This window comes from Oreochromis niloticus, linkage group LG19 (genome assembly GCF_001858045.2).
Source record: "Oreochromis niloticus isolate F11D_XX linkage group LG19, O_niloticus_UMD_NMBU, whole genome shotgun sequence".
Taxonomy (NCBI): Eukaryota; Metazoa; Chordata; class Actinopteri; order Cichliformes; family Cichlidae; genus Oreochromis; species Oreochromis niloticus.
This window is the reverse complement of record NC_031983.2, coordinates 2,880,934-2,907,620: the sequence shown is the minus strand read 5'-3', so window position 1 is coordinate 2,907,620 and position 26,687 is coordinate 2,880,934. Positions and strand designations below refer to the sequence as shown.

The 26,687-nt window shown below is 40.7% G+C and overlaps 2 protein-coding genes across 5 annotated transcripts in view; one reads left to right on the top strand and one right to left on the bottom strand.

The window, feature by feature from the left end:
* The window catches only part of LOC106096938 (uncharacterized), a 7,361-nt gene extending 479 nt beyond the window's left edge, over positions 1–6,882 (bottom strand). Inside the window, exons 1-7 of one of the 3 annotated variants that reach the window (XR_002057284.2) lie at positions 6,583–6,882; positions 5,641–5,701; positions 5,480–5,528; positions 2,977–3,979; positions 1,413–1,568; positions 1,117–1,209; positions 1–469 (exon numbers count right to left, since the gene is read on the bottom strand). The exon at positions 1–469 is cut by the window's left edge and continues 479 nt beyond it. Coding sequence is in view for 1 of the 3 variants with exons in the window: in XM_019348460.2 (XP_019204005.1) it covers positions 155–469; positions 1,117–1,209; positions 1,413–1,568; positions 2,977–3,078 (666 nt within the window). In the remaining 2 variants the exon portion in view is untranslated. The other 2 variants (XM_019348460.2, XR_002057285.2) reach the window with 2 other exon arrangements.
* A 1,674-nt stretch (positions 6,883–8,556) lies between these two features.
* Positions 8,557–26,687, top strand: rrh (retinal pigment epithelium-derived rhodopsin homolog). Of its 2 annotated transcripts, XM_005477698.4 has the most exons (8): positions 8,557–8,613; positions 8,797–8,919; positions 10,875–11,065; positions 13,121–13,220; positions 19,790–19,943; positions 25,221–25,389; positions 25,789–25,967; positions 26,164–26,687. In XM_005477698.4, exons 2-8 carry the CDS (start codon positions 8,808–8,810, stop codon positions 26,267–26,269), a joined length of 1,011 nt encoding a protein of 336 aa, XP_005477755.1. In that variant the 5' UTR covers positions 8,557–8,613; positions 8,797–8,807; the 3' UTR covers positions 26,270–26,687. The 2 variants fall into 2 exon arrangements, with proteins under 2 accessions (XP_005477755.1, XP_003458212.1); XM_003458164.5 differs by lacking the exon at positions 8,557–8,613 and having other exon boundaries at positions 8,620–8,919.

Below are 26,687 nucleotides of genomic sequence, written 5' to 3'. Positions count from 1 at the left end.
TGCCCAACAGAGAGAATCCAAAAACTTAAAAAAAAAAAAAAAAAAACATTTTTTAAATGAAAGAATATATAAACTCAAATGTTAACATTATATATTGGAAATCACCATTGCACCAATGAACCATTCAAGACCTATCAGTCATTTTCAGGTGCTCTCACCCCATAAGCTTGTTTTTCAGAAACTGTGCCTTTGAAGAGAGCTTTTGTCCATCAAGATTTAAAAGTATCTTCTGGAGGACTTCAAAGGTGCATTTAAGTTCTGGTGGGTAGCTCAGGTTCAAACAGTATATGAGTCCAAACAACAGAGCACATGCTTGTGCAATGTTACCCAAATCAGTGAGAGCCTCCACACCCTCAATCAGGACACCAATGTCCTCTGGGTCATCTTCAGGTTCAGCACCCTCCTTCTGGATAACGTACACCCCCATCACAGTTTGCTCCATGCAGCTTTTTGCCTCGCTGTCCGTATCCTACGTGAAAAAATATAAGACAACAAAGTAAAATTTAAGAGATTGTTTAAACAACTGTTTCTATGCTGTTCATAAAGTCCAAGAAGTCAAAGTAATAAACAGAAAATTACACACCACTAAAGTAGTTGTTAGTAATTACTCCAATACATAAATTATAAAATACACCTCTCATGTCAAAACAGGTGGCATAATCGACCTCTCTCCGGGCCCTCCCCCGAAAGGGCCATTGTCCAATTACATATTATAGCAACCGTTACTGTGTCTGACAAACATTAACCTCAAGCAAGATGGTGAAGCGGTGTGCCCACCGATACCCCGAAAGATCGTGTCTGGAGTTGTGTTCTTTCCATTCACAAAGTCAAAAACAACGTGAATGGATTAAACAGTGTGGATGTCCCCACTCCCAGATAAATGTACCGAACATTATGAAGCATGTCTGCTCGCACATTTGGGTACCCTTTGGTGCGCAGAGGAAACCATTTGTTTGTCGGATGTAGCAAGAGTAACTTAGGGGGACAGGACTCGAGAAAAGGCTAATTCAGCTGCTAGAATAAAACAGGTATAGAAGTGTTAGTACAGTTGCATTTGAGGCAACGTCACAATTTGTATGAGAATGTTACAGTCAACATGCTGTCACAGTGACTCACCAAGTACTCCTTTATTAACTTCTCATAGTCTTCGTTTAGGTAGATGCATAAGGACTTCAAGATGCATGCTCGTCTGGTATGGATGTTGTCATGCTGGAGAGGAGGAGGAGATAATATGAGCCAAAACCAGGTTGTTTTTCTTAAAGCTAGGGTAACCAGTTAACTTGCATAATTATTCTTTAGGTTAGAACCTGGCATGTACCATTTGTTAAGCCGAAACAAAATTGACAACTTCATCTCCAAATAAAAGTTATTTTTGCTGCCTATGACAAAGTCTACTCAATCCTAATACAAACCTTGGAGATGGCAAGCATGAGGCCTCTTATTTTCTTTCCAGGTGTCCCTCCTTTGCTCAGAAAGATTTCCATTAAGCGTGGCGCGTATTGGTCAAGCTCGGCAAAGAAAGTGGATTGCAGAGGCTTTGTGGTGATTCGCAAAAACTCCTTGTCAATCTGCAAAAGAGAACAAATACATTGATTAAAAACTCAACTGTATATTTCACTCACTTCACATCCAAGCTGACTAAAGCTGCTTTTAGAAGACCATGCAGACATCAGTGCTGTCATCGATGACTGCTTCTGAGAAGCTTTTGGTCAATTATAACATCTTAGCTGTGGCTGCAATATGCTGCCATCAGATGCTTTTCACAAAAGATTAAGCCATGACGGGATAAAGAAGGGTCTAGGGGCGGGCTGTGACGTGCAGGGTTGCGCATACAGCGTCAGACGGAAGAGACCGGTAAACAGGTCTATAAACATTCAAGCAATAACCTATAATCATTTCTAATATGACACACTAAATTAAAATCACTTTAGCTTTAAAAACTTCAATAAATACAGATATTAAGAAACCCTCAGAGGAAAGCGATCCACATGTTTGCGATACTGCTGTGCATATGTTTAACCATCGAGCGTGTTTTCGAGATTTATGCTGCTGCTCAAATTAACCCATTAGTTACAAGCTGGAGAAAATGTGCAATGAGCTGTCTGTGGCGAGGAGCTGCAGTTAGGAAGGCAAGAGGCAGACGGACGCAGTGCCTGCTTTAAAACACGATGGAGAATAGTCCCACTTTTCTTTCGGGACCACTCTAAATAATGGTAGCTTAGATTAAATTCCAGCTGTCTGACAAAGTGTGGAGGATTCTCCATTTTAGCACAACGCCTGTCTGATCGGTCATACAGTCATGCCTCTGTTGCATTCACTGAACCCAGGAAAAGTCATAGCACTCAATTAGACTGATCCGTTCTGTGTAAAAAAACAAATAAAATAAATCACGGGTTGATAAACGTTTGTGGGTAAAGCTGAGAATGTCCTGGTCAGCCGAGGCCAGTACACATTCCATATGTCATCAGGAGACCTCCCTCTCTAGCGCAAAGACTTCATTCACAAGTCCAGCACTGAAGAAAAAATTGCAGTAATATTACTATGAAGCTTGCAGGCACAGAATGCAGCAATATCTCGTTTCGCCAAGGCATAGTGGCACATTTAGAAGACACACCATTGCGGGAATATTACTCTGATATGCCGCTACGTTGCATCTTCTAAAAGAGGCTTAAAAAACAAATGCACAAATGTCTCTTCAATGTAGACCTGTAAAAAAGCAGACGAGACTACCTGTATAACAGTAGAGGTTTTGGTTTAAGTGTTAACAGAATGCCATCTGAGGCTGTATTTACAACATTTTATGACGAGGTAGGATCCAGATGATTCTTATGTCCTGAAAACCTAAATTAAATGGTACTTACTCTTTCACATTACTATTTTCAGGGATACAGGAACCAACAACAGATAGTACTTTTAGTTTTGGACTACAAAACATAAATTACATGCAACATCCAAATGCATTTTAACCACACTTGCCTCTCTCGCAGTGAACAGAGCTGGCCATCTGCTTTTGAAGTCTGCAACCATCGGCTGACCCTGAAGAACTTCTTGCCTTCTGTATGAGAAAGTCTTCTCCATTCACAACAGAGTCATAATTTCTTTTAGTCAACTCAGAAAGAATTGCAACTCTTTCCTGTTCCAGACTTTCTGATGTCTGTCCTTTTGGATGCTGTGGACAATAGTTAACTTCAGCTCTTTTGGGTTTCTTCACATTGAAGGCTGCCTGACGGTTGTCACCAGACTTGTTTTTGATGGAGTTTATGGTCACCTCTGTACATCCAAGGCCTCTCAGTTTGGTGCGGAGGTTAGCCATTTTATATTTTAGGCTAATCTTCCACCCATAACAGCCATTGAAAGACCCCTGCTCTCTAAGGCAAGGATGCTTTTTCACAAGAGCTTCTGCAACATCAGTCAGATCACTGTCTGTTGGGTAGGCTTTGAATTTGTATATTTCTTCAGCCAGTCGTTCCAGAATTTGGGATTTCAGTTTTGGTGAAGGGTTCAATAGAGTTCCCCCATTGGCGCAGGCAGTGCTGGCCTTCTCGAGTTCAAATTCTGCCTCATAGCTAAATTGTGGTACAGTGAAGACACTTGGCCAAACCCAGTGCCTTGAGGATGGTGAAGAACCTGAAGATGAAATGGGCTCTGTATCATCTGTGTCAGCAGAGGAGATGGATACAGACTCTGTTGCTTGGCTTTGAGAAGTTCTTACATTTTCCTCCTGTGGGCTTTGCAAAAATATCACCTTAAGGGTGCCTTTGTCCTTTACTTCTGAGACATCTGACATATTCATGAACTCATTTCCAAAGTCCTCATCTTGATATTGAAGTCGAATATCTTGCTGCAATCCAAAACTTGTCTTTACTGTGTGGCACAAATCTTCAATTGAGACCGGTGTCCCTGTAGGAAGAATCAACTTCCTGGCATCATCTTCACCCAGGATTATCTGCAGTCTTAGGGGTGACGTCATTTTGAAGATCTGAAAAATATCAGCAATTCTTTTAGAAAAAGACACCGTTTGGCATATCAACAAGCAACAATTAGGGACCCTTGTGCACTTCTGTGCAACTTTAAAAATACAAGTTTTTTTGTTGTGAAAACAAAGCAGAAATACATTAAAGGTTAAAACACAATTTCTCTTATCCGTTTAGACTAGAATGTAAAAAGAGCTTTCTGAGGCTACATCAGCCCAGAGACATAAGCAGTAGAATGAATACTTTAATTCCAACTTAAAAAAAAGAAAAAACACAGCAAAAGAAGTTATGATGATGCTGCTGCAATACTGTAGAGGATGACAGACGCTGGCAGGTAATTACTTAATATATTGCAAAATTCACTGTACTTCAAAAGCAGATTTTTGGAAACAACAGGAATATCATCATCCATCCATCCATTATATATTCCAATTATCCTTAATATCATCATCCTGCAGTAAAGTACAAATGAGAGACGACGCATGCTATGTGTAAACATTATACACTTTCATAATTATATGGACCTGTCTTAAGTCTGGTGACAAGGTGAGGCAAGGGCACAAATGATTTGGTAAAATTTGGGTGGCTCAAACAAAGTTGTAGGGAAAGAATTATTTGCTGAAGACTATCTTGTGTTTATGAAAATGTTCACAGTGAAAACAATATGGTGGAATTAGAAATTCTGTAATACTTTAATCAACCAAATCATAACAGGTTTCACTCAGAAAATTCAATTTTCAACAAATCTTTAGTTTTGTTTGATTTGTTGTGTTTTGAAATAAAAATCTTAGTTTTCTAATACATACATAAACAATTCATTTTAAAATAGTTTTATTTTCAACAGCTAACAGACCAAATCAAAAGCATGACAATTTCACAAATGCTATAGGGTAAGAAAAATAATAAAAATACTTACAAGTATTAATTTTGTTTTCCAAGAAAAGTCACAGATCTCTTTAGAGTAACCAGACGCAGTCCTCCAACAGAGTAGGCAGCTAAGGGATATTCATCAACCAGTTCCTCATGTGCAATGACAGCCACCTCCCTCACATGTGACGTGCTCAGTTCAAAAGCTCTAAAGTGCTCCCTATACCAAGCAGATATCTTTCTCACAAAAAAAATGCAACTTCCCTTCCAAAACACAGAGCTGCAAAATTTCAGCAAACTCAGGCAGACCAAATGACTGTCCATGGATAACAATCATTCCTTTGCTGTAGTTCATACCATTGTATGACACATTCTTCGCAATGTGAACATCAGTTTCATCTGGAAGCCTTTGGTTAAAAGCAGCTGCAATGTCACTTTGGAGCACATCAATAGGCACTGATGAAACATTAGTTACCACCAACTGTTTTTTCTCATCAGACATATGCAAATGGTGAGCAATGACAAGCTGGTGTTTTCTGGCAAGTGTGAGAGGTATGTTTTTAAAACAGTTGGTGTGGCGAGCAACCTGTTTAAAAAAACTATGCTTGGCCTCAAAACTCATTGTCAATAATTTGTACCTACTACTCTCCCTGATGGAACAACGCTTGCACTGCCACATAAAAGTCACTGAAAGAAAAAAAGAGAAGCAGTCTTAAGGATGGTTTTATTGGCACCTTTTTTTTCCACTTTGATTAAATCATAAAACTATCATAAAAAATGTATGATGGTAAAAACTTACCATGTATTAAAGAGGAGGCACAAACAATCAGAAAAAGGGGGCAGCTTTCTTTGTGATGTTACTATGGTAAAGAAAACAGACAAAATTATTTTATAAAAATTCCACAGTGGATTTTTTTTACTTTGTTGCAAATGTATAAAAAAATACAAATACATATAAATACCTCGTGCAATATAAAATTCACAGATAAATATCCAATCTGTTGCCAAATGTAATAGCAGTGTTTCACACTATGCAATAAAGATGCTGGTAGTTGCGGTAAAGGTCCGACAGGCAATTTTCAAAACTATCCGCCATTGCCTTTTCCTCTGACCTCGTGTTCATGCTCTTTTTCCCATGCACTAGCGTTCAAGTCAATTCGAAGGATGCAGCCCCTGAATTTAGACACAGCTAATATTTAGCAACTCACGCACGCTAGTTTAACTTGCATTACCGCGAAAAAAGGAGAGAGAAAGAAAGAAGAAGAAATGCAAATGCTAATTAAAAAAAAGTGAAGAAAGACCATGTCTTGCAATAACCGTCAGTTAAAACCAAAGTGAATGCTAACAGAGCTAGGTAAAAGTTTAATGAGACAACCATACTAGCTTTAGCTAACTTCATTTACTTTTAAAGTGAATTACAAACGTGTTAGATATTGAACTAAACATATCAATAACCGCTAAAAACACTATAAGACTAACTGCAAAAACGGGTAACAACAAAAAAAAAAGAAAAGCAATGAAGTGGAAATGCTAATAATAATATAAATATAGCCGGAGCGGATTAGAAATCAGGTATTAGACGGTACCGATTGGCACCGTCTAATACCCGATTTTCACTGTATTTGCTCCACTCCCGCTGTCTAATGACAAATTACACATTTGGAATTAAAACCATTGTTAAACAATTAACCAACGGAACAACTTCGTTTGACTAAGATATTTTCAGTTATTTATTACTTACCTGTATTGTGGAAGAATCCGCAGAGGGAAACGGCAGTTCACTAAACACATATAACTTTCTCCGCGTTCCCGCCTCTTCACTTCTGGGAAGTTTGAGCATGCGCACTAGGCATCGGTTTTAGAGTTGTTGATTTAAAATAATTACATTTAATTGAACTGAAGAATGCAAATCTAGTTCATTAAATTTTTTGTTATTTTATGTTAAACCAACAACTGATAATGATTTAAAAACCTAAACTCAATATGTTCATGTTAAATAGACAAATGTCTATTGAATTAATCAAACAACTGCCTTAGTTGACTTTTTTGAGTGTACTCCGTGAGCTTTGTAATGAGATGGGCAGCAAACATGTCCAGCTTCTGCTCCATACTGAAGTATGATGGCTCTCAAGAGGGAAAAAACTTTCTAGGCTTTTTGAACTGCACAGAGAGGTCCAGGTGTTTTTGAAGACACTGTGTGGCTCAATCAGCTGGCATACTTGTTGGAAATTTCTTGTTCAAATGAGCTGAATATGGGACTACAGGGACTCTCCATCAGTGTTTTTGATGTGCAGGACAAAATCAATGCAATGTCGAAGAAACTGGAGTTATTCAAACTCAAGGTCAGGAGAAGTGATGTTTCAGCTTTTCCAGTTGGAGAGTTTCCTGTCTGACAACAACCTGAGCCTCACCAAGTCAGACAACACAGTTTTCATCTGTGTTGTCAGAGTCACTCCTTTCAGCCACACTAGGAGAGTTATTATCCAAGTTTGTGCATGCATAAGTTGATCGATCACTATATTCTGAGCTTCTGAGATAATGTCCCTGATCTTATTCCCTTCTTTGTGTTTTTTCCACCTAGAAACACCAGGTGCTATAAGCTCAGGGTGGCTGTAGCTCAGGAGGTAGTGCAGGTCATTACTAACTGTAAGCTTGGTGATCCCTGGCTGCTCCAGTCTCCTGCCAAATATCCTTGAGCAAGATACTAACCCCAAGTTGTTCTCTGTTAAATAAATCAGGGTTTGAATATCACATAGAAAGCACTTACACAGTTGTACAAATGGCTGAATTAGGGGTGTTGCATAAAGCACGTTGAGTCCTCAGGTGTTGTAGGAAAAATGCTATTTAAGAACCAGCCTATTTACCACGCAGCCAGTCTGTGGGAGCCAGAATTGTAGATGGATATTAGAGGATCAAATACTTATTTCAGTGAATAACATGCATATCATAGCTTTTGTATAATGTGTTTATTCTGGATTTTTGGTTGATACTGTGTGTTTATCATAAAAATTATAGGCTGTTCATTTCAAACTTTTGTTACTCTCTGAGGTTTGTGATTGCTGCATATGTGCATCAGATTTAGAAATGCTCCCATTCAGTGCTCCATGGTATGGCATACAGAAGGAGGTAAATGACCTGCACTGGTACTTCTTCAGGGACCCCAACAAAATGGAAATCTTTGGGACTGAAAAAATAAACACTACTTAAAAGCGGTGTGTGGAACAATAGCTTCAACCAGTGAAACAGAGAAACAGGACTTTTGTCTACATAGAGTCTCTACTTCAAAGTAACACATCTTCTTATCTCTGACTCCAAATGAAAACAGTGTTTAACACCATTACTGTTTGAAGGTTTTTTGGAAAATCTGAATGAAAACTCCTTCTACAAAACAAGGCCTCGTGGTTTGATTGGAGTTTCCTTAAGGCTCTTTCTGTTACAGTTAACTAACTAAACATTGCCACACAATGTGCCTTTGTGGACTCGAGGATTTTGGGAGCCCTTATGCACATGTAATCCAGACTGAACGAGACTTTATTGTTCCTACTGTATGTATTCTCTGTGAAACGACCAGTCATCCGTTTGAGGCATTTCAGTCTTCGACTCTGTGTTGTAATGACAAAGCTCATTGACCACATAATTTGCCAGCCACTCCATGTGAGTGGTAATCCTCTCTTACAGAGCTTTGTTACCAATGTTACATGCAGATTGCTGCCTGCTAACAGGGACAGAGGAGCAGTGGAATGCAATAATCCCATAAACCCTATTCCTTACGGTTTGCCCACCACTGCTCCACAATAACATTGTACAGATTTCAGTTAGGACAGCATTTTACAAAACTCCCTGCCTGCATTCTTCTTCTAATTTTCTTCAGTTTAAATTTTAAGGATCACCATAATTTTTCAGTTTTTTGGTTTTTACCTTAATCAAGTAATTTTGTTTGTTTGTTTTTATCTAGAAGGTCACTAAATGGGGATGGACTCTGGGGTTAATATTTCAAATGTAGATGCACCTTATGGGGGGAAAAGTGCATTTACCCAACTGGAGCATAACATTGTGGCTGGATATCTCATCACTGCAGGTAACAATGAACAGCCATTATGTCATGTTTTGCCATGTTTGTTCTGCGTTATGTTCTTCATTTTTGCAGTTGTGTAAATGCAGTCATTGTGTGTTTAAGAGGGATAATAGTCTGTTATAATCATTTGAATTTTAAGAGTTAAATCCTAAATGTGTCTTTGATATTCTTTCTTTACCAGTGAGGTGTCATGAGGTTCATCCAACCAGGTCCAGAGAAGCAATGTGGTTTCTTGACAAAACTTGGATATCAGTATTTATTGAGTTTTAACCAGCTGTTTCTTATTTTCATGTAATTTTTACATTTTAATTTGATTGATTTATATTATTTTATGTAAGGTCAACTCCTTACAAGCTTATAGAGAAATTCTTGTGTGAGTGTTGTCCATGTTTATTCTTCAGCCTAAGACTGGAGATAATCACTATAGTAACCACTTAGCAGCAGCCACCTAGGAGATTAGATATCCTCTAGAATCATGCCAACCTCCTGGGTATCATGTATGTCTGTTTTTTGTTTGCTATTTGCAGGACAGATCAAACTATAGGTTTTACGGGAAATCAACAAAGACTTGCAGTCAAAAGTTAATTCTATCTTGTCTTTCTCCCTGATGCTAATGCACATACCATCTCCAGTCTGTATTGGGTTCATTTTCAAAATAAGAGTCTATACTAGGTTACAGGATGTTGGCACAAAGCTCAGTTTTAAGCTTGGTTGCAGATGAATGTTCAAAAAAATACCTTGCACGTCACCTAGTAATTGGAGGGTTTGTGGTTTGACCCCCTGTCTGCTCCAGTCTGCTGTATCCTTGGGCAAGATACTAACCTCAAGTTGCTCTTTAATAAATCCATCAGAGTTTGAATGTGTGTGAATGTTAGAAAGAGCACAGAAAAAATGTGGTTGTGTGAATGAGGCAAGTTGTTGTAAAGTACTCAGACAGACTAGAAAAGTGCTATATGAGTCAAGTCCATACTGATAGATGGTTTTTCTTGACCTCCTTCGGAAAAAGGACTGCACATATAGTAGGCCATCTATTAATATCCCATAGGTTTAAACTACACTGTTGTGAAGATGGACAACAAAAAGCCTTTTGAAATAGTGTGATAGGTATAATAATGACTAAAGTCTGGGCTCTATCACACAAACGCATAAACATGATTATTTATTTACAATATTGTTCCAGTTACTTATTGTCAGCAGATTAGACATGTGACCCCTCCGGAGTCTACAGACAGCTGACAATAAACCGTCAGCTGGCTATTAACTAACATTATTCCAACTAATGTGACTTGACCGAGAAACGGTTTGGTTACATTCTTGAATGATATGAGACCTTATTTCCTAAAAGACCAAGAGTTTCTTCAGGGTCACTTCCCTCAGTTACAAACCAGCCTAAGCAAAACTGACTATTTGACCACCAACCTGGAGCCCCAACAACTGGTGTATGTTGGATTTTTAAAAATATTGCATATAGTAATATTTGCTATTATGCTATTTATTTTTGTTATTTATATTCATAAATATTAAAATTCTGCTGCAATTTTTTCAGCTGGAAAACATGCTACATGAGTTTGCTATGTTTGATCAAATCTAAGGCCCCACAGAATGCAGTCTGAGACTGCCTATGTTGACATATTTAAATACATTACAGTATCCTTTTTAGCTTTAGACAAAGCAACTGGAACCTAAAGCACTTTTATTTACTTTCTACTCAGTCGACTTTTATTTGGATGAAGATATTAAATCTCATATTAAATCTCGGGGAGTTGAACTCTCTAAGTGCTCTTATTTGTATTTTTGTGTCTTTTTTAAAAGCTACTTTTATCCCTTGCCATTGCTTAATTGAGAGCCAACAGATAACATTTTGTTGTATCCTACTACAGTGACAAATAGGGTATCTTAATCTTAAACTTCATGTTTGACTTTCACACTGTAACACTGTCTTTCTTTTCATTTCTCAGGTGTCATCAGTTTAGCGAGCAACATTGTGGTGCTATTGATGTTTGTAAAATTTAAGGAACTTCGCACACCTACCAACTTCATAATAATCAACTTGGCTTTTACTGACATTGGAGTGGCTGGTATTGGCTATCCCATGTCCGCTGCTTCAGACATCCACGGCAGCTGGAAATTTGGCTATGCTGGTTGTCAGGTATGTAGAATACGACTGCCTCTAATACCACTGCATGCACATCTAGTTCAACCAATTGCAGCTATAGAAGGCCTCAGTAAGTAAAAATCTAGCACTTGTTAGCATTGTTAGTGAACTCAGTTGCATATAATCTAGGTAGTTTTTACCCATATCTGTGTCAATATGTGGAGAGTATTTATAAGATAAAATCTGAAATAGCCTCTTTGTTACATAATGTCTTTTAAAGTGATAAAATGTGTCCCACAGTCTCACTGTCATGAAACGCAGTGTGTGGCAGACAGGTCAGGACCCAAATGCAGGCCTCTCAGGTTGGACTGAACCTAACTTTATTGCTGGAAAGTACAAATAATTAAATCCAAAAAACTTAATGGACAGGTACTTATGGATCCAAACACTGGACGCTCTGATCAAATGGGACACACACCAAGAAGGAGATCATGACAACGGACAGAGGGAGACACACACAATATATACATAAGAGGGAATCGGGGCAGAGAGGAAACCACTGGGGAACACAGCTGGACATAATCTCACTGACGAGACCTGGGAAGCAAAACTGAACACAATGCACACAGGACGAGAGGCTGTCAAAATAAAACAGAAAGTACGAGAAAGGCACACCGAGACTCAGACTGACTAAATAAAGAGAGAGAGAGCGACACGGAGAGAGGGCGAGAGTGGGCAACATGGAGAGAAAGACAGGCGAAACAGATAGTCTTGACTCCATGTTTATTTGCCTGGCTTAATACAGAAAACAGATCCTGGCTGCTTTCACCCTAGGAACAGGGATGGCACAGGAACCTGCCAGACACCAGCTCCTCTCACCTGAGGAACTAGTACAGTTGCAGAGGTGGTCTATTCTATTCAGTTCAATTCAATTTTATTTATACAAATCACAACAACAGTCACCTCAAGGTGCTTTATATTATAAGGTAGACCCGACAATAATACATCTGGTCTTTGCTGGCATCACCCTGGGAGCCAGGACTGGTGCTGGTGGTGGCTGGACACCAGCTGTCCCCACCTTAGCAACTAGTATGGGTGCAGGAATCAGTGGACCCCTAGCTGCTCTGGAAACCACAACATGGATTGGCTGGGCCCCAGTCACCAACACATGAATGGGTGCAGATGAAGGCTGAAGGCAGAACTGCCTTGGGAGCACATCTTTTATGCTGGCTGACTCTGAAGCAAAACAAACAGTCTTAGATTTTGCTGGGTTAGTGGTATACCTGGGGAACACAACTGGACTTAAACTAAGACAGGGCAAGAGCAAGAGACACACAGAGAGTGCGAGAGACACAGGGAGCGACATGACTGGAGAAACAGGCAAATGAACATGGAGACAAGACCGACTTGATACAGAAAACGACGGAGAGAATGAGAGAGGAGGAGTGAGCACCAAAGGAAACTAACAACGAGGCAAGAACTCAGCAGCATAACCAACTATAACTAAGACTGCTAATAGGAAATTTCAAAGAAATAAACAAGTTGATAATCCAACTCAAAGCACTGATGAAAAGACCCGGGAGCTTGACACTTAAATTACTTATTACAAAATCTATGGCCAGGCTGATTCAGTCTTTTGGCAGATTTTTTTCACAACATTGTTATGGCATAATATTGTTGAGCCATGTAATCCTTTTTATGAACGTATTAAAAGAATCGAGGAAACTAACCAATGTGTGCCTTTGCCACCGTCTGCATTTGTGTGGCTTTTTTCTTTGAACCAAGACAATAATTTTCCCCGACATGGCTGTAATACACCACTGCAGACAACATACCTCAGTACTATTTTAAACAAACATAAATAACTAGACCAGGACTCAGAAAGGACATTTGGTCAGAGCAGTGTAAAAATTAGAATTTTATAACTTTTCCAAGTTTCTGCAAGTTTTTGTTAAATCATAGTAACAGTATTCCAAAAATCACTGTACCATTGTAACATGTTGGCACCGTGGTTCTTGCTTTAATCTTTTGGATTGGAGCCATGATCACAGCCTTCTCGTTAAGAAGGAATTTAAGTACCTGCCTTTTTCTTTGTTTCTGTGTCTCCAGATCTATGCAGCTCTCAACATATTCTTTGGCATGGCTAGTATTGGCCTGCTGACCGTGGTGGCCATTGATCGTTACCTTTCCATCTGCAGACCACATATAGGTACCCCACTTAGCGAGCCTAATATTTGCATATATAATTTACCCGACCACATTCTTATACTCCTTTTTATCTGTTACAAAATTGACAAAGATATTCATGATCAAGGGTTACCATGTCATCTAATTCCATCATTCATCACACAACCAGTTATACTGGTCACAAAGTGATGTGGGATTAATCTCATGTTCTTTTCTTTATCTTTTAAATACTGCTTAAATTGTTCTATTTTATTTAATAAATCTTTTGCAAGTTCACCAAAATACAGAGTCATTGAAGATGTTTTCAGGAAGTACAACCCAAATTTCCAAAAAGTTGGGACATCTTATAAAATGTAGAAGGGAAAACAAAACCTAAACTTTTCATATCTCAAATCAAACACATATATATTTCAATGTAACTAATGGCTTGAATTGTATGATTACAGTGCAGGTTCCAAGTCAGAGCATCCCGGTTTGTATGGCTTCAAGGGAGAATCTCAGACCAGTTGACTGAGTAGCCAGAAAACTTATCAAAGATGTGATCAGAAAGTGTAATGGCAAAAGTGAGGTTGTAGGATTAGAAGAATGTCATCAGCATACAAACTGATTTTGTGATTATGTAATTTTTATTCTATATCTCTAATAAGGTTTTGTTCACCGGTGGCAACAATAGGGCAGATGGCAACAGTGGCATCCTGGTCTAATGCCTCTGTTTAAATGGTAAATGGCCTGTATTTGTATAGCGCTTTACTAGTCCCTAAGGACCCCAAAGCGCTTTACACATCCAGTCATCCACCCATTCACACACACATTCACATTCACACATTTAAATTGAATAAGTTAGCTATTTGCTCTTTAATGATTATGGATGCTGTTGGAGTGTTATATAGGATTTGGAACCAGGAGCCAAATCCAAAATGTTTCTCTTTTCTAAACTCAAAATTGTTTGTGGTTTACACAGTAAAAAAAAAAAAAAAAAAAAAATCAAACTTTTCTACTCAGATTTGATAGATTTTTGTGTGCTTGTAGGTCAATTGTGTTAATTTATTATGTCAGAATTTTAAAATAACTGTAAGTCACAAAAGAAGAATGGAAAGAATGATGCCATACCAGACATGGTAAACATTTTTAATGAATAAATATAAGGGTAAAATCAAAAATAATAAAAAATGCCCAGTTATACCCTAAACCCCAGAGGGTTTAATTCATTTCAGGATTTGGGTCAAGGTCAAGGTCAGGTTTATTTATGTAGCACATTTCCAAACAGTCTATGATGCACAAAGTGCTTAACAATGTAAACAGGGAGCCAATGAAGAGAAGCCATATGGGAAAGATATACTCCATCTTTGTAGTCCCTGTCAGACCCTGCTGCAGCATTTTAGGTTAACTGAAGGCTTTTAAAGGAGTTTTTAAGACAGTCTGATAAAAATGAATTACAATCGTCCAGCCTAGAAAACTGCTTTAAGGTACACGTTTAGGAGTTATACCACAGAGTCAACTAATTCTGATTTGAGGTTTTCATTTTCAGTTTGGGTATCCAGAGTTGTATGCAGGGAAGATGTAATACTATTAACAAGATCATCGACCTCTATGTGACTAGAATGGCTTTTCTGCACTTGGACTGAAGATGTAAACAGTGTAGGAATTATATCCTCAAGATTAGTTACAGCATTTTCAGAAAGACATGTACTCTAATAAATGCGTTAACCACTGCTTTGTAATCTATTGTTGTATATTTAAATGTTAACAAGAAATGATAAGAAAAAGAGGGTTTTCAGGAAATACTGTTAGTTCAGTTTCTATGCCAATATGTCTGAACGAGATCTAAAGTGCGATTAAAGTGGTGGGTGGGCTCTTTTACATTTTGAGAAAAGCCAGTTGAGTCTAATAATAGATTAAATGCTGTGTTGTCATTTTCATCATCTCCATGGATGTTACAATCAACCACAATAATTATTTTATCTGAGCTGAGCAGGTTTTTGAATTTTTCAGTTAGGATGGACAAGGCTAAGCGTTAGGCTTTCGAATGCATAAAAACTCTGTCTGGGTCTACTGTTGATTAATAAGCTGAAGTGAAAGATTGCTGTCACTTCCCTCTTTGGCTTGTGCTTAGAAGATTCTGACAGTTAGTTTAAATTAATAAACAACCCTGAATCATACTAACATAATCATCTTGCTGTAATCACGTTGATCACTTATTAAATCACTTACTGGCAGGGACTTAGAGCCGCAATGTTTAATAATCCACATTTCACTGTTTTACTCTTTAGTTCAGTTAAAGACTATATTGTTTAATCTTGAAATTGTTTTTTACTATTTTTTAGGTGGTCTGGGAACAGACACAGTTTCTATAGGGATTGTCTTTTTGTGCGATAATAGGTGGCGAGAAGCTGCAGAAAGGCACGTAACACTGTCTATTTCCTGGTCCCAACTCTGGATAGTCACATTTTGGGAGGTTTAATAAAGTTGGCCCAATTTCTAGAAATGTCAGCAGATCTCCATGTGATGTTGGGGAGGCGTGCCAACCAAGATAAGCTGTACAACATCCAGGCCTTCAAAGGTGAATATCATCCACCCTAGGGGCCCTGCCACCAACGAGTTGTTTAACTACCTCAGTGATCTCAACCCTAGTGATGTGTCTCTGAGCTTAAGGTGGTACTCAAAGTTTTCCTTCAACAGCCCGACTATATCTTCAGTTGAAGTCTGCACTATACAACGTGAGTTTAGTACAGCTTCCTCTCCTTAGTCACCTGATAGTTTGCCAGAATTGCTTCGACACAGTCTGAAAGTCTTTTTCCATGGCCTGAAAGTTTTTGCTTCAGATGCTGCCCAAGCAGCATTCCACTTGACTTACCAGTACCTGTCAGGTGCCTCCCAAGGTTACAGGCTAGCAGAGACTAATAGGACTCATTCAGGTTGATGGCTCCCTTCACCTCAGGTGTCCACCATCTGGTTTGGGGATCTCATGGTAGGCACCAACCGCTTTACAGCCACCGGTCTTTGCAGTAGTCAAGTCTAGTCAAGTCAAGTGGCTTTATTGTCATTTCAACCAGGTACAGTGGTGCAGTGCACAGTGAAACGAGATGGTTTTCCTCCAAGACCATGGTGCTACATATAACAGTTTAAAGCATTAGTTTAAAGCACTTTGAGTGCTCCGAGAGAGTAGAAAAGCGCTATATAAGAATCAGTCCATTTACCATTTACCACCCTGGTCTTTCTGACAGAGAGACCTCAGACAGTCCAGATCGGTAACAGCATCTGCAATACCACCACAATGAGCACTGGAGCCCCTAAGGGGCTGTATGCTCGGCCCACTGCTGTTCACTTTGCTGACCAACGATGAGTTTGAACCATTTCATCAAGTTCGCCAATGACACGACTCTGATGGGTCTCATCAGCAAGAATGACGAGTCAGCATACAGAGAGGAGGTGCAACAGCTAACGGAGTGATGTAGAGTCAACAACCTGCCTCTAAACGTGGACAAAACAAAAGAGATGATTGTCGACTTCAGGAGAGCATAGAGAGATCACTGTCCACTGAACATCAATGAATCCTCTGTGGAGGTCATCAAGAACACCAAATTTCTTGGTGTCCACCTGGTGGAGAACCTTTCCCGGTCCCTCAACGCCAGCTCCATAACTAAGGAAGCCCAACAGCGTCTCTACTTCCTGTGGAAGCTGAGAAAAGCCCATCTCCCACCACCTATTCTCACCACCTTATATGGAGGGACTATAGAGAGCATCCTGAGCAGCTGCATCACTGTCTGGTATGGTAACTGTACCGTATCTTTAAAACCTCCAGTTGCAGAGGGAGGTGTTAAGGCCCAGCAGGCTCAGCTTTCAAAACAGATGCTGAGGAATGATCATGTTGAATGCTGAACTGAAGTCTATGAACAGCACCTGTCCTGTCACCCACCTGTCCTTATTGTCCAGGTGGGTGAGGGCAAGATGTAGGGGGGTGATGAAGGCATCATCTGTTGACAGGTTGGGGCGAACTGCAGTGAGTCCAGTGTGGGTGGCAGCACGGTTTTAATGTGCCTCATGACGAGCCTCTCAAAGCACTTCATCATGATTGGTGTGAGTAGTCGTTGAGGCAAAACACTTCTTTGCCACAGGAAGCATGATGGTAGCCTTGAGACCCGTTTGGAATGACAGCTTAGGGAGAGGTTGAAGATGTCAGTGAGGACATCTGCCAGCTGGTCTACACATTCCCCAAGCACTCTCACACGGATGTTATGTGGACAAGCACTCTTCCGTGGGTTAACTGTGAAGAGTTTTTCTCACATTGGCCAAGGTCAGACACAGAACCGTTCTGAGTGTCGAACCTCGCATCTGGTAGGGAGGCGTCATTATCACAGGCTGGTGTCGTCGTCCTGTAGTTGGTGATGGCCTGGATGCCCTGCCACATGCACCACGTGTCACCTCTGTCCTGGAAGTGGCTGTGATTTCTCTGGCCATGCACATACTTCGCTGCGCTGATGGTTTAAGACAGTTTGGCCCTCGCTCAGAGTGGCCTTGTTGCCTGCTCTGATGGCAGAGTTTAGCAGCTCACCCACCTCTGCAGTCATCCACAGTTTCTGGTTGGAGCATATTATGATAGTCTTGGAGACAGTGACATCATCGATCAACTTGCTTATACATTTGGTCACAGATGATGTGTACTCCTTCAAGTCACCATTTGTTGCAGCCTCCATGTCCCTGTCAGTGTGCTCAAAACAGTCCTGAAGAGCAGAGATAGCTCCTGCAGTTCAGGTTCTCACTTGTCTCAGAACCGGTTTGCAGCGTCTGACGAGTGGTCTGTATGCTAGAATTAGCATAACAGACAAGTGGTCTGTGAATATCTGAGGTGGGGGCGGGGCTTTGCTCTGTGCACGCACGGAATGTTCGTGTAAACAAAGTCCAATGCATTTTCCCCCCTTGTCGCAAAGTCCATATCTTTTTTGTTGTTGTTGTTGTTGTTGCTTTTTTTTTGTTCGACACACATACAGTATTAGCCTATTTTTCCTGTGGACAAACTGCTGGTGGGATGGGATTGTTTCAGGGAGAAATTTAGTTATGTTTGTGGTGTGGTGTAGTTATGTGTGTAGCAAACTGAGTTATCAGTTCTGATACTAGTTAGTTAACATAAACTAATGTAAGTCTATTAGCCACAGCCAATGAACCAACTACATGATGTAATCTTCCGTACAGACAGAAGATGGCACTTCTCAAAACTTAAACTTCAAGAATAGAATAGAATAGAATAAACCTTTATTATCCCACGGATGAGAAATTTGGGTGTTATACAGCTCTTATAACAAGGGGAATGTAAAATATAAAAGGAAGACACAAAGTGGTCCTATATACATAAGCAACTGAAGTTCATATATACAGGTAACAATGTACTGTCACGGCGGTGGAACGGACTCAGGTGCAGACTGAGGAGGCACGGTTCAACAATTCTTTATTAATCACACTGGTGCGCTATGTACACATGAAGGGGGGAAACACCAGGGTCCCGGGGATCACAGGCTGGGGAAACACACTTCTTCGCACTCGCTCCGCTCCTTGTCCAAACAGTCTCCACACAAGCAGCTCACTCTCACTCACGGGGTCCAGGGTTCACAAAAGTCTCGTGAAATGACAAATGTAACAAAGAAGAGCCAGGATAGTTGAGCAGCGAGAATTCTATATTGGACCACCACATTGGACCATTAGGCATGACATTATGGCCACTCACAGGTAAAGTTAATAATACAAATTATCTGTTCATCATGGCTCCTGTTAGTGGGTATTAAACCCGATTCTTTTGTCCCCATGATAGAACAGAGAAAACCCGACTCATAGTGGTCAAAACATTTTATATTTCTTTTATTCAATCATCTTCCGGAAGAGAGAGCCCTGCACAGCCCCAAAAGCCAGTTACAGGATCTCTAACATTACAAGCTCAACATGTGTCTTATATGATGTTATTTCGGTACTTCACACGTCACACACAGTTTCATTACAAACAAAACTCCTTCTATTCAGTTCCTCTTTTCTGTGTCTGATTTATTAATATGCCTGTGCACTAAAACTTCCTGTGCAGCTTGCAATACTTCCCCTTTCTAAGGTCTGTTGCCAGGACAACCTGTCTGAACTTAGTTTCACTCTGTCTGTTGCTCATACTCTACAAAAAAACATCCAGTTTCCTGTCAGAATGTGACCTAGTCTCAAAGCTGGCCTTCTTTTATACATAAAACAATCTAATGAGCAGATATACATTAAAAAATATCTATTTACTTCGTAACATGGGTGGGACATATTAGGGAAAATTTTGTCTTCAAACTTCATGTGTGAGAAGCAGGAAAAATGGACAACTGCAAGGATTTATTTATTTATTTATATTTACACACTATCCCAGCTTTTGTGGAATTGTGGGTGTACTTAAAAATCAACAGTTTGCTAATCTCTATTAAACATTCATTTAACTATCTGCAGCTTAAAAAAGCACTAACTTTCTTAGTTATGGAGCGATTGTAGCGCTAACTACAATCACTCATTAAATTCATGATGACTTTATTGTCACAGGTACTGACTTTCATTTTTTCTATACATCATTTCTCTCTCCAGGTGAGAAAATGACGGTACGATCATACAGTCTTCTTATTCTGGCAGCATGGCTGAATGCTGTGTTCTGGTGCTCCATGCCAATTGTTGGCTGGGCTGGTTATGCCCCTGACCCCACTGGAGCTACATGTACCATCAACTGGAGACAGAATGATGCGTGAGTCTTTAAGGGATAATGTACTTGATATTTTGGATAAAAAGCTACTAAAAAAAGGAGTTTTAACAGATATTTGCCTCTCCATTAGCTCAGGTTTTTTTTCAATAGCCCAAACAGTCCACCCCAATAAAGCCATTGGTGTTTCTACTATCACAGGATGCAAAGGTAATGTTTTGGTGATTTGACACTATATAGCGGTTTTGCACATGACATCATGCACACGTTCCTCAACAACTTTCTGCCATATTGGATAAGTGGTAGCGATCACGTCAAATCACTGATATATAGTTTACATAGAAATTATCACTATTTCCCCCCCTCATAATGCCTATATTCTGCTACGTGATTGGGTGCAGCAATGATCAAGGACAGAAATCCCAGGTCAGGTTTGCCGGCAGGTCCATCCTCTTTAGCCTCAAATTCTGGAGGCTTAAACTCCACTCTGTTGGGTCAAGCATTGTCATCTTGTAGACTACAGTTTTGTCCTAGACTGTGGAGATATGGGCTTGTCACTGGTTGCAGAATCTTATTTTAAGATCTCACTCCACTGAAATTGCCTCCAGTAACGACAAAAGCTTTCACCCTATTGGTTAAGCAATTACCATAGTGTTTTCTGTGTCCTCTCCACACTTTGACCCTATGATCCAACCACAGTAGGCCAAAACTGGACCACTGAACATGATGTTTCTCCACATCTTCAGCTTACACTACACATGTTGTCAACACCAGCATAAAGAGGTCTGATTGTGAAGGGCCTCCTGGCCGCCATATGAGACTGGATATTGGCTGTATGCTGTCTTTTATTGTGAGTAGAGAGCCATCGGCTATATCATCTGGAAAGCCTTGACTGTAAATCTGTAAAAGAATGCCTATGCTTCGTAAAGTGGTCACAGGGTAAAGAAACTGTCTTTTTTGGTCTCATCTTCTTGGGATGCCTACTTTGTGGCCTGTCTCTGACATTTCCCTTTATACGGAACTTGACCTTTAATTTGGAGATGGTGCTAGGGCTCACTCCTAAATAATGCTCCAACTTAGTTTTCCACCATTCCAACTTGGCCTGGCACATGGCCTATCCACATTAGTCAAATATGGTTATGTTTGGAACAGACACCAACTATATGCTGATGGCGAAACAACTAGTAGCTCAGTGTTCCAACATTCAGAAAAAGGGACTACTCTCACGAAGTACAACACACATGCTGTGGCAAGGGGGAACCAGGACGACAGGTCAGGGAGGAGATGTCATCATCATCACCCATACCAGAGATTGGGTACCAAGCCCCAAGTGCGATAGAAGAAGGATCGTTGAGTGCGAGAAGAACTGACCTGAAACATGGCGAAGCTTGAAACCTGGATCCTCCGTAGCCGGTTACCAAGATTAACTGAAGTAGCCTCAGAAGATCTACTAGATGATGCGAATGCAGCACTACGGAAGATACCTAACGCCACCATTACCAAGACTAACCAGATGATCTATACTACAGCAGCAGTGATCAGTGAGATGCTTGGTTACAAGTTAAAAGTACCCTTCATGGAAAAGGAGAATAGAGGCCCACATCAAAGTAGTATGGAGGGAGGTTAGTCAACTATCAGAGCTGCAGAAAGGTGCAACAAAGAAGGTGTCAAAGAAGTACAGCAAGGTGTACATGCCTGAGGCCTTGGAAAGTGCCAAAGAAAAAACTCACAGCCTTGGCCAGCCACTTGAAGAGATACTCCAGAGAGATCGAAGGCAGATGAATAAACCAGCTGTTCTCCACAGAACCAGCCAAGGTGTTCTCACAGTGGCAGAGGAACAATATGAGAACATCACCACCAAGGCTGGAGATGGAGCAATACTGGAAGAGCATATGGGAGAAGGACACAACCCATAACGGCAATGCTCAGTAGCTAGTGGATCTAAGAGCAGCACCACAGCAACCTCCCTGAATAGGGTCCAGTAACCATCACAGTAGCAGAGATCCAAGACAGGGTCTCCAGTATGAAGAGTTGGACAGGCCCCGACATGGTTCACGCCTACTGGCTGAAGAAGCTGACTCTACTCCACAAGCACCTGGCAGCACAAATGAACCAGCTGCTAGTTGACAGAATGGCTAACCAAAGGCCGGACAGTCCTGATCCTCAAGGACCCCAGAAGGGACCAATCCCGTCCAACCACCAGCCAATAACCACAAGGCAGCTCGTGTCAGGCATCATAGCGGCTAAGATGAATAAGCACATGGCTCAATACATGAGTGGGGCACAGAAAGGAGTTGGAAACAATACCAGAGGAGCGAAACCCCAGCCACTGGTAGACAGAGCAGTCACCTGAGACTGCAAGACTAGGCTGACCAACCTGGATTGATTACAAGAAGGCCTTTGACTGGATGCCCCACACCTGGATCCTTAAGTGCCTAGAATTGTACAAGATCAACAGGACCCTAAGAGCCTTGATCAGCAACTTAATGGGGATGTGGCGTACAACAGCGGTCCCCAACCTTTTTTGCGCCACGGACCGGTTTATGCCCGACAATATTTTCACGGACCTGCCTTTAAGGTGTTGCGGATAAATACAACAAAATAAAACTAGTACCGGTACTGAAAATAAGAAGATTTATTCATAACACACGTGAAAAGACCCAGGAAAACCGAGTTAACGATAAAAACGATAACAAAATAACGCTGAAAACCGATAAAAACCATGAAAACCATACATTTCACACCTGAGCCTCAACTCTCGCGGCCTGGTACCAAACGACTCATGGACCGGTACCGGTCCGAGGCCCGGGGGTTGGGGACCGCTGGCGTACAACACTAGAGGCCAACTACAAGTCCATAGCACAGGTCGCCATCAAGTGCGGGATGTACCAAGGAGATGCTCTGTCCTGTTAAATATCAAGACTTCACAGCAAAAAATCCTGGCACAACTTCACCTGCTTCCAAGGTGCATGGAGAAGATGAAAGAATTAAAAAAGCAGGAACTCCAGCAACACTTGAGAAACGAAGAACAACTTTAATAATTGACCAACGCGTTTCGGCTTGTGGCCTTCATCAGGGTCATAGTAAAACATTGTGTGTGTATGTACAAAGATAACAGAGTTATTCTAAGAACTCAGAACTAAGGTTCCCCTTTTCTAAGTCTGCATGTTCTTACAGAAAGAGGAAGCTGTTAGTTGTTTATCACACAAGAATCCATGTCAGAAGTCACGTAGACATTTGCTTAGTGATCCTAAAAGAGCACATTTCATGTAGCTGATAACGCAAATACACGATTTTCCTTTGACTATAAGCCAGCCAAATGAGGAGATAGTAGCCCCTGACATCAAAACCAGGAAGCTACTGACCATGAATGGTTCCAGTCCAGCACCCTGAGGCTGTACGCTAAGCAGAAAGAAGGAAGCCGGAGACTGGTGAGTGTCAGGACCACGGTCGAGGATGAGATAAGAAACATCCATGAATACAACAGGAAGATGGCCCCAACTGACCACATGTTCAGTGAATACCTCAGGCAGCAGAAACCCAAGAAAGAGGAGGAAGAGGAGGAATGATCATGGAAGGATAGGCCCCTGCACGGTATGTACCACCGGCAGATAGAGGAAGTGGCATACATTGAGAAGTTCTGTGGGTAGCTAGACAAAGCTGGATTGAAAGACAGTGCAGAGGCACTAATCATGGCAGCACAGGAACAAGCTCTGAGCACAAGATCCATAGAGGCTGGGGTCTATCACACCAGGCAAGACCCCAGGTGCAGGTTGTGTAAAGATCCCCCTGAGACAATCCAGCACATAACAGCAGGGTGCAAGATGCTAGCAGGCATGGCATACATGGAACGCCATAACCAATACACCATTATAGTAAACAGAAACATCTGTACCGAGTATGGACTGGAAGTCCAGAGGTCTAAATGGCAGATGCCCCCTAGAGTGGTTGAGAATGACCAAGCTAAAATCCTGTGGGACTTCCAGATACAAATGGGCAAAATGGTGATGGCTAACCAACCGGACATAGTAGTGTTGGACAAGCAGAGGAAGACGGCTGTAGTGATCGAAGTAGCAATACCGCATAACAGCAACATCAGGAAGAAGAAACACGAGAAGCTGGAGAAGTACCAAGGGCTCAGAGAAGAGCTCGAGAAGATGTGGAGGGTGAAGGTAACAGTGGTCCCAGTGGTAATCGGAGTGCTCGGTGCAGTGACCCCCAACTAGGCAAGTGGCTCCAGCAGATCCTAGAAACAACTACCAACAGGGTTATAAGGCTTCAGAACCAACATCCTAATATAAGAGCTGGAATGTTCGAAGTGGGTCAGGGCTCAGTACGGTGCTATTGCGACGGCATCCTCTGATGCATCCTTTTCAGAAAAATCCTGTCAGTTGGTCAGTGCATGCCTTCAAAGTCCTGCCTTCGGCCTTATCTGGTCCTGTAGCTCTGTTGGTGTTAATCCTCCTCAGGGTGGAACTCACTTGGTTTAGATGAGGGATGAGAGGCTGGTGCTGCTCCTCCAGCTGGAGGAGATATACAGTCTTTCTGCTGCTGGATGAGTCGAGGTGATTCGAAGAAACGGTTCAAGGTGTCAGGGAGAGTTGGATAATAGCTAACCTGTTGGTTATTGTGTTTACAGTCTGTTACACTCCTGATGCATTTCCACATATTTTATGGGTTGTTATTGTAGCATTTCAACATCAAGTGGCTTGTCATTCCAATCATGTGCAGTTGTACAGTACACAGTGAAATGAGACAACGTTCCTCCAAGCCCATGGTGCTACATATGACAGACAATCAACACAGGACTACATAAAGTGCAATGGGCAAAAATTCCAAAGAACAAAACACAGTGAAAATGTTGCATTTTGAGAGAAAATTATTTTGTGGCTATGATGGCTATGATGCTCGTTAGCTCCCTTATATAGAAAAAAGTTCCTTACATGTGCATCATGATCATCATGCAGCCTGCTGTAGCATTTGCTCTCGTCACCTGTAGGGTGCCCTACCTTTTTCGCCTTTTGCATCAACAGGTGACAGTACTGAACTGAAAAATGAGGGGTAAATATATTCCTTAGGATATGGCATACAGAGGCCATGACACATAAAATAATTAGGAAGGGGGCAAATAATTTTTCTCTGAACTGTTTAGTTTTTTCACTTACATTGTAAGCATGTTTGCATTAAATATAACAGAATGTATTTTTAGGATTTAAAACCTTGTTTAAAATGTTAATCTGTCATTGCTTAGCTAAGATAAAACAAATCTAGTATGTCTTGGTATGAGAATGCTTTATAACTATCTGTACTTTTCTTTCCCAGGTCTTTTATTTCTTACACTATGGCAGTGATTGCTGTGAACTTTGTGGTTCCTCTGTGTGTCATGTTTTACTGCTACTACAGTGTGTCAATCACTGTCAGGAGATACAAAGCAAGCAACTGCCTGGACTGCATTAACATGGATTGGTCTGATCAAATGGATGTCACCAAGGTGAAACTGAGCCACAGTTAGCATTTTTAGGCTTTGTTTGTTAATGCCACATGCATCTGTATTTATCAAATGCATGTTTAAACAGAGAAGAATAGTTCTGGTCAAAATTTGTTTTTTACAAATATCCGATCTATTTTGTTCAATATTACAACATTACCGCTGACACCTTTTCCAAGTTTGGTAGACTAACCATTTTTTACCATGGTTATAGCTTTAGTTCAGACCACAGTGTTCTTGAAAATTGGAAAGTAATTTAGTTCTATATAATAAACGTGAAATTCAGAAAAAAATATAGAGTCTATCCCATGTGGGTTGTGGTCCACATGGGATACATAATTTATACTACATGGAGTAAATTTGTATGTTTTATATAATGTTGTTGTTGTTTGTTGCTGACAGATGTCAATTGTAATGATTGTCATGTTCCTGGTTGCCTGGTCTCCATACTCCATGGTCTGTCTGTGGGCATCGTTTAGTGACCCAAAGACTATCCCTGCCCCCATGGCTATTATTGCTCCACTCTTTGCCAAGTCCTCCACCTTTTATAATCCCTGTATTTACGTCATTGCCAACAAAAAGTGAGTGTTTTCTCCTAAGTATGCTATGACAATAGTTAATATTTCTGTGCTAATACACTTTTGCATAAGAAACCAATATGTGGGATAAAGTGGGATATTTCTGTGTCACATTAACATTTTTATATGCTGTGTATATCTGTCTGTAGTATGTAGTGATGGTGGTGTGTAGAAGGACTTAAATCGCCTTTTCTTGCAGGTTCAGAAGAGCCATTACAGGGATGATTCGGTGTCAAACAAGACAGCGAATCACCATCAATACCCAAGTTCCCATGACAATTTCCCAACAACCTCTGACCCAGTGAGATGATATTGCATTCAGCATGATGTCACATTAATATTAAAATAACTTGGCATCAAAACGCTGTGTAGAAAAATGCAATAATGACACCAATGATTGACGGTGCTTCCACTGTCAACTCAGCAAATATTTTGTCTCCCTTAGTTTCACAAAATGTAATCTACAAAGTCTTGAGCCGGGTGAGAGCCATAGATGAGCTGCTTAGGCTGGGCCCTTAAAAACAGCTGGGTCTGATGGGCTAAGACATTTTTTAAAGATTGCAGCTTCCACTATCAAACACCCATGCTGATGCTTTTTAACTTGCTGATAGCTTCCATGTGATTGAAAAGCAGCTGTAGTGTTTCCTTCTCCTCCTTTGTTGGGACTGTTATAGGGCCATCGGTCTCTCCTGTCTCTTCTATCAAAAGTCTTAGGAAACCTGT

What these genes read in the sequence shown, in the direction of transcription:
- rrh (XM_005477698.4), top strand. Translation starts at nt 8,808, where the DNA reads ATGGGGATGGACTCTGGGGTTAATATTTCAAATGTAGATGCACCTTAT. An exon ending in TGGATATCTCATCACTGCAG is followed by an intron (nt 8,920 to 10,874) that starts GTAACAATGAAC and finishes TTCATTTCTCAG; the next exon opens with GTGTCATCAGTTTAGCGAGC. An exon ending in CATCTGCAGACCACATATAG is followed by an intron (nt 13,221 to 19,789) that starts GTACCCCACTTA and finishes TTCTCTCTCCAG; the next exon opens with GTGAGAAAATGACGGTACGA.